The 10,144-nt window shown below is 51.6% G+C and overlaps 1 protein-coding gene across 1 annotated transcript; it reads right to left on the bottom strand.

Annotated features, from left to right (window-relative positions):
• Nucleotides 1-8,229: 8,229 nt before the first annotated feature.
• Nucleotides 8,230-9,933, bottom strand: NYX (nyctalopin). Its single transcript, XM_041003038.1, has 2 exons — nucleotides 9,885-9,933; nucleotides 8,230-9,762 (listed from the first exon to the last, which is right to left on the bottom strand). Exons 1-2 carry the CDS (start codon nucleotides 9,931-9,933, stop codon nucleotides 8,363-8,365), a joined length of 1,449 nt encoding a protein of 482 aa, XP_040858972.1. The 3' UTR covers nucleotides 8,230-8,362.
• Nucleotides 9,934-10,144: the final 211 nt, after the last annotated feature.

Here is a 10,144-nt window from a genome sequence, read left to right on the forward strand (position 1 = left end):
GTCTCTCATGCAGGTGGAGGGGCCCAAAGCTTTGGCCCGTCCTCTGCTGCTTTTCCAGGCCACAAGCAGGGACTTGAACGGGAAGTGGAACAACCAGTACAGGAACTGGCACCAATATACGATGCTGGCCTTCGCAAGTGGAGGATTAGCCTGTTGAGCCACTGTGTTCACCCCAAATCACTCCATTTTCTAAACCTTGATTTTCACACCTATACCATGCCTCCATCCCGGAACTGTTATAAAAATGAGATGAAAGGCATTGTTATAAAAATAAGATGAAAGGGGCCCGGCAGCGTGGCCTAGCGGCTAAAGTCCTCACCTTGAACGTGCCAGGATCCCATATGGGTGCCGGTTCTAATCCTGGCAGCTCCACTTCCCTTCCAGCTCCCTGCCTGTGGCCCGGGAAAGCAGTTGAGAACGGCCCAAAGCTTTGGGACCCTGCACCCGTGTGGGAGACCCGGAAGAGGCTCCTGGTTCCTGGCTTAGGATCGGCGCAGTACGAGATGTTGCGCTCACTTGGGGAGTGAATCATCGGACAGAAGATCTTCCTCTCTGTCTCTCTCCTCTCTGTGTATCTGACTTTGTAATAAAAATAAATAAATAAATCTTTTTTAAAAAGATTATTAAAAAAATAAGATGAAAGGTGTGGACTGCCCACCTAGCACAGTAACCATTTGATTTACAGAACAAAGACACATTTTGAACTAGAATTAATGACATTTAGGAAGGGTAGTTGTATCAGATAACATCAGGAACAGGGCACAACAGTGACTGAAGGTCTGTCCTGCGTTAGCACAACCTGTGCAGTCAGTTACCCCGGGGGTTGTTGGGTTTGGGTGGGCTGTTTTTTGTTTTTGTTTTTGTTTTATGTTATGGAGCACTTTAATAATAGGTATCATGGCAAGACACCAAGAGAGTCATCCAAGGACATTCTCATTAATGGTTAATTAATTCATGGAAAGAGACAGAATCTCACTGTGGGAGTGCAGCCCTCATTAGTGGCCTGGTCTGTACAGAACAACTCACTCTGACTTTCCGGGCCAAACACACCACAAGTATAACTGCGAGTTGCGCAAGTGACCTTCAAAACTCCCCGTCTGATTTCTTTGGCCTTCACCATGCCTTGCAACAGAGTGTAAGGCCAGTCCTCTTTTTAGTGGGAGTACGAGCGAATCAACTAGCTGGAAGGAGAATAAGCAACCAGTGCAAAGCAGCCCTGACACGATACTTTCAGCTCCAAGCTTTTTGAAAACGAAAAATCAAATCAGGCTACGGCCATGGCTTATGGGCATGCTCTCAATCCACAGGGAAAGATGAAGTTTTCACACACACACACACACACACACACACACACACACACAGCTGAAGCAGAAGTCAAATAAAATAATACTTTCCCTATTCTCTGTCATGCGTGCTAAAAAGTCCTCATCTATATCCTCCCATGCTGCTTATAATTGCTGATGCCATGCCATGGCTTGCTCCTGGATGGAGAGTGAGCCCTGTGTAAGCCACAGCCTCCAGGCAGCTAACATAGCAACTGGGACGTTCCTGCGGGGGCCCCTGGCCTCCCTGTGGGCTGTTCTCATCGGGATGCGGGCCACCTGTGAACAAAACTTCTTTTGCTCCTCTCAGGATCTCGGTTGTAGATGTCAGCCAATTTTCAAGGGAAACTCAAATGTTTGTCTAACTGCTTTGAAACCTTCTCTGCCTGGAACCCAAACGGAAGGGACACAACTCCCATTCAAGGGGGAGCTGTGGTCGGCCAGGAAAGGCTGTGCCTCGCTCCTGCCCTTCTCCCCAAAAGAAGGTTCCTTGATGCCAAAGACCAGTTTGTGCTTGGGTCAGGAAGGAGGGAATTAGACAGAAGACTCCTTCTCCAATCAGCCCAGCCCAAGTGTGTGTGTGTGTGTGTGTGTGTGTGTGTGTGTGTGTGTGTGTGTGTAAGCGAAGAGATTGAGGAGCTAGTGATCCAGCCGTTACTGCTGCTTGAAACACAGACCACACGGGGCCAGTGCTGTGGCAGAGTAGCTTAAGCCTCCACCTACAACAACCTATGGTCATCCAGCTGCTCCACTTCTGATTCAGCTCCCTGTTAATGCTCCTTAGAAAGCAGCAGAAGATGGCCCACGTGCTTGGGACCCTGCCCCCAGATGGGAGTCCTGGAAGAAGCTCCTGGTTCCCAGGTTTAGATCAACCCAGCTCTGGCTGTTACAGCTATTTGGGCAGTGAATCAGCAGTTGGAAGATTTCAATCACTCTCGGTCTATGTGTGTGTGTGTGTGTGTGTGTGTCTCCCCCCCACACACACACATACACACTCCACCCCCACTACCTCTCAAATATATAATAAATATTTTAAAAGAGAAAGGAAAAAAAAAAAAGAAGAAGCAGCACAGGCCACGTGCTGGAGCGCGGCTCCTGCCCCTCCCCCCTTCTTCGTGATGCTGAGGGCAAGGCAGAGCTGGCCTCCACACGCATCAGCAGACATTCCCGAGCGCAGCTGGCGAGCAGAGCAGACGCGCAGATTTCAGAGGGCTGCAACCTGGGGAGCTCGCGTGACGATGCAAGCAGCTTCCGCCTTCCTGGGGCGGAGACGTGGGAATTGGACTTTGGCTCCGTGAGGCCATCAGACAGGCCCAGGGCAAAGAGAAGGGCGGAGCCCACTGCTCGCTAGGCAACCCAAGCAGAGGCCCTGAGCGGCAGGGCCCAGAGCGCGCTTTGGAATATGGAAACTTGGGTCACACTCACAGTATTTTACGAAGAGGGGCTTTGCTGTAGCTTGTAGAGCCGCGTCTCCCTGCCTCCCGGATGCTGGGGGCCTTTGAAGGCCAGACATGTCACTTGATTCTGCGTCTCTTCAGACTCACTCGTGTCCCCTGAATTGGTGTCTGCTGTTTCAGAGTCCTGAAAGGCTCCCAAGGAGAACACGTGGCTGAGACAGACCTGAGGCTAGCAGGCAGAAAGGCGGAGGAGCTGGACTTCACTGTGTCCTGGTTCCTGACAGCCCACACGGAACAGAGCGCTGCAGGCCGGGCCAGCCCCCACGCTCTGTGGGGCCGAGGAGATGGGCCCCCCAACACTGGGACACCAGACTGAAGTCCACCTTGAGAGTTTGGTCTTGAACATTATGATGCAGCACGTTATACCACCACCTGCAACTCTGGCATCCCACACAGGCTTGCATTCAAATTCTGGATGCTCCACCTCCTGTCCGTTCCCTGCTAATGTGGAGAATGGCTGAAGTGGTTGGAGTCTGGCATGCACATGGAAGATCCAGAAGAAGTTCCTGGCTGCTGCTTCCTGGCTCCTGGCTTCAGCCTGGACCAGCCTCTGCCATTTGGAGAGTGAATCAGTAGATGGAAAATCTCTCTCTCTCCTTCTGTCTCTGTAACTCTTTCAAATCAAATCAAACGAATCTTCACTTGATCTTAGCCAAAAGGCCGAGAATGAATCTTAGGCTCTAGGGTTTGCTCTTAGCAACACAGCAAGGCTGTAGCATTCCCAGGTCATGCAGGTGGGGAAGAATGTTAGGCCATGGGGCTGCAGGAGCCCCTGCAGGGCCTGGGCCTTCAGGTTCTGCCAACAGCCATGTGCAGCAGCCAGTGGACGGCCTTTGTACTAATGAACATCTCTGATGTTCTCTTTGGGACTATGAACAATGAAAAAGGAAGACCTAAGCCATCTTAAAGACTGAGAATCAAACAGTAGGACCCGGCACAGGAGCTCTCATCTTGCAAGAACCATGATCCCATATGGGCAACAGTTCATGTCCCAGCTGCCCCGCTTCCCTTCCAGCTCCCTGCTTGTGGCCTGGGAAAGCAGTAGAGGACGGCCCAAAGCTTTGAGACCCTGCACCCGCGTGGGAGACCCGGAAGAGCTCCTGACTCCTGGCTTCGGATTGGCTCAGCTCTGGCCATTGTGGCAGCTTGGGGAGTGAACCAGCTGATGGAAGATCTTTCTGTCTGTATATCTTCTCTCTGTATATCTGATTTTTCAATAAAAAAAAATAAATCTTTTAAAAAATAAATAAAGAGGAGAGGCCCCTCCCTTGAGAAAGGGATAAGGACCAGCAGCCAGCATCCTCTAGAAGGCAGCATTCATGACCAAGAGGACGGTGGGTGGGAGGGCTGTTGGCCTTCTTAGGGAGCTCACAGCCCGGAACCTTCCAGAAACCCACAAAGAACCTTTTAAGAAGGCACACGTACACCAAAGCTTTCAATCCAGGAATTGAGTAATTTGTACAGATTTATTTGTTTGTTTGCTTTATCCATGGGGCAGAGAAGCAGAGTCAGGCAGGCATGTACACAAAGCTTCCATTTGCTGGTTTACTTGCAATTGTCTGTGACAGCCATGGCTGCACCAGGTCAAGGCTGGAAGCCCGGGAGCTCAGTCCAGGTGCCCCGTGTGTGTGCCACAGGCCCAAGTCCTCGAGTCTGCATTAGCAGAGAGCTGGCATCAGCAGATGAAGCTGGAACTCAAAGCCACACATTCCAGTGGGGGAGGTAAGTGTCCCCAGTGGTGTCTTAACCAGGAGACCGGATGTCCACTGCTGGCAGACTTTTTTTTTTAAGGAAAAACAAACTTTTGGCCTTTGAATTTCCTGAATCAGTACAAGGAAGCCCCAGTCTTCTCATTGGCTAAATATTGCATTCAGCAGCATAGCCAGAGACTGGTGGACCCACACCAGGTCTCCCCCTCAAGCTCTACTTCTTCTGGAAGTTCCAAGAAGCACAGACTTGGTTCTGCCAGGTGAACCACTAGTTTGGAGCCATTCATGTGCTGTAGCATTACTAGTGTTCAGAAATATCCCCAGTTCTCTTCCGTCTCACAATGAAGTGTCACCAGGTGACTTTGTGGCCGATGACATGTGACTAGCAATGTGCTTCTCATCCGGGTGGAAATATCTATAAGAGGGATACATGATTCCGAGCCCTTCTCCTCTCTTGTGGCAAGCCCCTAGAGACTCATGCTCGGGTAACGATGTCCCGAGACAGCAGATCCTTCCTGAGCCTGGGTTTCTGAGTGACTGCAATGAGCAGAAGCTGCCCCCGCACTCCCCAAAGGGAACCCGCCTCAGCCATATAGCGCGAGGATGAAACAAACTTCATTAAGCAACTGATGTTTGTTGTTTGTTACCACAGTGTGATGTGGCCCCTGTGAACTATACACATACCTTGGCTTCGCAGAATCCTTGGTCCCTAACATTGCCCAAGGTGCTAACTGGCCAGTGACCCTGTAAGAGACTTAATGAGCTCAAACGGGAACTCTCTTCACCCTTTCCTCTCCAGAGAGCTCAAGAATAGACGCACATTCACTGGAAACGCATTCCGGGCCACTCTGGATGTGTTTGGCAGTAAGCAGCTCCCACGTTCCCAGAATTTGACAAGGCTGGGTAACTCTATAAAAATCTGTCTCCCCAGAGGCTGTTTTAAGCGATGATACTTGTTCAAAACCAGCCAGCCTTGCAAGCACTCATTATGAACTTGGCCATCTCACCACTCAGGCAGAACTGGAGCAGTGCTTAGGGGCTGATCCGCAAGAACCTATTCCCAAATGAAATAAAGGACAGTTCTCTCCCAGGAGCAACTCAGTCCTCAGTCAGCCAGGCTGCATATCTGCAGTTCATGTCCATGGTTACCCAAATGCAGACATCTGGTCTCCTGGAGTCTTCAGCACCTTGCTCCGTTACCATGGCCACAACAGATGGTTTAAGCAAACAACATTTCTGACCTCAACTGATTACTGCATTTGAAAAGTAAGACATCTGTGAAGAACCAATTCATGTTGCAACATGATTAAAAGCAAACAAAGGGTTTAAAACTCTGAGTGTTGTGCCCAAAAAGCCCATGATCTTGTAACCTCATTTTCCACCCATATAGAAAAGAATGGTTGCTTTCAACATCATTTTGACAACTGCTGAAATTTTAATATATAGTATTTTAAATAACAGTGTTGTATGGAGGATAAAATTTTTGATTTTGATCCTGGCACAGTGAATAAGAGAATATGTTTTTACAAACTGCACACTGAGGCATCTAGCAGTAAAGAGTCATGATTTCTGCAATGCACCCAAACTGGCAGCACGAAACAAGAACATGGGAAGTGAAAACAAATATGGCAAAATGTTAACAATTGGGAAATCTAGGTGAGTGTCCTACTATTCTTGTAACTTTTCTATAGGTTTGTAAATTTCAAAATAAAAAGTTTAAAAAATCATACACAGGCCCAGTACAGTAGTCTAGTGGCTAAAGTCTTCGCCTTGTACCTGCCAGGATCCCATATGGACACCAGTTTGTATCCCAGCTGCTCTACTCCCCATCCTGCTCCCTGTTTGTGGCCTAAGAAAGCAGTGGAGGATGGTTCAAAGCCTTGGGACCCTGCATCTGTGTGGGAGACCTGGAAGAAGTTCCTGGCTCCTGGCTTTGGATTGGTTCAGCTCCAGCCATTGCAGCCACTTGGGGAGTGAACCGGCTGATGGAAGATCTTTCTCTCTGTCGCTCCTTCTCTCTGTATGCCTGCTTTTCCATTAAAAATAAATAAATCTTTTTAAAAAATCATATACTATAGAGATCAATTCCTTTCACATTTGCCTAATCACAACTCACAGTAAAATCTAAATTATACACAGTAACCCACAGCAACCCAGTAGACACACACTCATACGTAGTTGGAACAAATGCATACAAACTAAATAGATTTCACAAGACCATGCTTAATCTTATAACACTACATGCTTCTTTTGTGTCTTTTCCATTCTATTGTTTTTGTTTTTTCTTCTTAATGCTGGTCTTGACCCAGGCAACTGAACATTTCTGCCCTACCGCATGGCTAATATTTACTATTATGTAGAGACACAGAATACAGTCACCAGGAAGAACCGGCAGATTGGTGCACCCCGAATCCTTGAGGCTTTGAAAATCCACCTTTTCAAATATACAGAGAAGAACTCGGAACATTAAGAAGATGATGGATTTCCAGAATATTGACAAATGCAGCCATCCCTGCAAACAAAGGTGCCCCAGTCTACCAGGAGCGTTTGCCTGTTATGAGCAGTTTGGGACAGAGCAGCTACTGGTGACAGAGATGGGTGTGGAAGGACAGCAGAGGCAGCGTTCAACTCTGCAACTCCACCTTTCCAAAAAAAAGCAAATAAATAAAAGCCTGCAGAGCCTGCCCTTGCTGCCCTGGGCTGAAAGAGCTGCTAATGCTGCAGCTGAGGATACAGCCTCTGTCCCAAGAAAAGTCCGCTCGGCAGGACCCCTGGGGTGGCACACAGGGCTAGCTTGTGCCCAGACCCGGCACACTCAGGGCATGCACCCTTTGGCTTATGCAGCTGGCCAACTCTCATCCTGAGAAATCTCCAAATTCACCTTCCCTGCTACTTACTGCCTGCCACCATGCCTCTTAGCTGCTAGTCCCAAAGTGTGTGGCCCATAGTAATGCCCCATGCCTAATGGGATCAGTGCAGGGGCTGGCAACTCCCTGTCCCAAAATGTGACATCTCTGTGTCTTCTGAATGCCAAGAAAGAGGGATTTTGTAGCTTCTGGAGAGGTTTCCCACAGTGCATGTTACCTTATGAAAGACTCTGGACAGCTGTGCAGAAGAGAAATCCGCTGAGCTTTCTTTTTCCCCTTCTAATGTTAGCATTTCACAAACACAGCCCACTGCCTCTCTTTTCCTTATCGCGACTCCTTTTCTGGTTCAGCCTGCAGACTTTCCCCTTGAATAACTGTGGAGTCAATGAAATGGATCTTGGTTTTAAACACCCCCTTCCTAATCCAGGAATCACCACCAACCTTTTAAGTTTAACTCCTCTCACCTGTCTTCCTTCACATCCTTTCCATCTTCCCCAAATGGTACTGTCTCCCAAGCCCTGGGGGAGGGGCACGAACAGGGGGAGGGGAGCTGACTGTGGTAGACAACAAAAAGACTGGGGTTAATAGCCCCACCTGCAGAATTGTTACAGTTCTGAGGACTTGGCCAGTGACTTGATTGTCTAATTCAGAGGGTGCAGGCACTATTGCCTGGAAGATGGGGGAAGGATGAGGACCAGCCCTAGGAACTATGAGTTCCTACTCTTCCCACTGGAGGGCCTCCTTCCCAACAAGCGACCATGTGACAAAAGTGGAAATCCATGACCTCCCCCTTCCATCCTGTGGTATTTCCCAGGGTTCTCCCCTGCCTAGGGCCATCTCTGGAAGGAAACTGTCCTTCAGCAGAAAGGACTCTGTACTCGAACCATCACCATGGACCTCCAACCTATGCCCCCTCCTCTTCTCAGCACAAACACGCCCAAGCCAGCTAACCACACTTTCCCCCTTTGGCTAAGACGGTTTGGGACATCCCAAGGTAGCAGATTCAGTCAGTCCCTCTGCAAGCCAAACACCACGTGCAAAGTCAGGAGACAGGAGGTGAGGAAAAAGGCCGACCTTTGACCTGAGCCTCCCACCCCACGGGAGGGAAAGCTGTCAACCACGGAAGCATTAGTCAGGCCCCCCGTGGCGTTGGCAGCCTCCTCCAGGGTAACCTTAGGGGCCAGCAGTTTGGAGAGGAGGCTGCTGAACCTGCTGACGGTCACGGCTGCTGGCTCTGGGGATGGGCTGGGGCTGGACGTGGTGAGGTTTAACTCCTCGGGATCTATGCAGAAGCCATCAGAGGAGCGGCCGAAGGTCACCTGACGGAGGTCTACACCGGCCACAGAGCCTGGGGAAGCGCACGGCACATCAGTTATGCGCCCAGAGCCCTCCATCCAGTCCCGCAGCCACTCCAGCTGGCAGTCGCAGCGCCACGGGTTGCGGAAGAGGAAGAGGCGGCCCAGGAAGAAGCTGGGTTGGAAGGCGGCCCAGGTGAGTGCGGTGAGGTGATTGCCATTGAGGTGCAGGGCGAGTAGGCCCGAGAGGTTCTGGAAGGCGCCTTCCTCCACAAAGGCAATGCTGTTGCGATCCAGGTAGAGCAGTTCCAGCTCGACCAGGTCCGTGAACCAGGCCCGCGCCACCAGGTCCAGCGCGTTGCCACCCAGGTTGAGTGTGCGCAGGTGGCGCAGGCCGCGAAAGGCGTCGGCTGGCAGCGCGGCCAGGAGGTTGTCGTTCAGTAGCAGGTGCTCCAGGGCAACGCAGTCCTCGAAGGCGCCGCCGTGCACCACACGGACTCGGTTGCCCTGCAGGCTGAGCGAGCGCAGGCGCCGCAGGCCCAGCAGCGAGCTGGAAGCCACTGCCTCGATGCGACCGCGTTCCAGATATGCGTGCGTCAGGTTGGCCAGGCCGCGCAGCGCGCCCGGCACGCGGCGAAACAAGTTGTCGAAGGCGGCGAGCTCACGCAGAGCTGGCAGCTCGGTCAGGAGGCGCTCGGGCACACTGAAGAGGCGGCAGGCGGCCAGGTCCAGGCGGCGCAGGCGGCCAAGCGCGGCGAAGGTACGGGCGTGCAGGTAGCGCAGGTCGCCATTGTGCGCCAGGCGCAGCTCGGCCAGGCGCGGCAGACCCTTGAAGGCGCCGGGAGTGATGAAGGACAGGTTGTTGTGGCGCAGCGACAGGCAGCGCAGTGATGGCAGCGTGCCGAAGGCCCGCTCTCCCAGCATGCGCAGGCCGTTCCGGTCCAGGTCGATGGAGGCCGCCTCGCACGGGAATTCTGCTGGAACCCGCAGGAGGCCCGCGCGATCACAGCGCACCGAGCATCCGCGCTCCAAGCTGCTGCAGGAGCAGGCAGACGGGCAGGTGCGAGTGCAGGACCCCGCAGCCAGGGCGCTAGGCAGGCAGAAGGACACCACTGGTGGGGAGCAGAGAGTGTGGGGCAGGTGGCCGAGAAAAAGGAGGAAAGATTTAAAAAAAAAAAAAAAAAGCAACAGTTAGTCAAAAGTCACCCATGTTAAAAATCACATAAAATCCTACCTATGCAGGTCGCAGCAGGCTGCCCACCAACTTCTGCGGCAAATGGCATCTTGCCCGCTCCTCGGCTCCACACCTTTCCCCATCCCTGATGCTTCCCATTTGCTTTGCGGTTACAGCTAATCCCCGCGTCAGGGCGTGTCCTGAACTTGCTCCTGCCTGCCCTGGCATCGCTTGTGTGCTCCTAAATTGTGGCGGCCATTTGTGATCTGCATGCCCAGTGAGGAATCTTCCAAGGGCATCGCGGTGGCCTCCTGCCGCGC

The sequence above is a fragment of the Ochotona curzoniae genome, unplaced genomic scaffold, assembly GCF_017591425.1.
Source record: "Ochotona curzoniae isolate NIBS_2020 unplaced genomic scaffold, NIBS_Ocur_1.0 contig_1274, whole genome shotgun sequence".
NCBI lineage: Eukaryota > Metazoa > Chordata > Mammalia > Lagomorpha > Ochotonidae > Ochotona > Ochotona curzoniae.

What these genes read in the sequence shown, in the direction of transcription:
- NYX (XM_041003038.1), bottom strand. Translation starts at nt 9,933, where the DNA reads ATGCCATTTGCCGCAGAAGTTGGTGGGCAGCCTGCTGCGACCTGCATA. An exon ending in GCCTGCTGCGACCTGCATAG is followed by an intron (nt 9,763 to 9,884) that starts GTAGGATTTTAT and finishes GCTCCCCACCAG; the next exon opens with TGGTGTCCTTCTGCCTGCCT.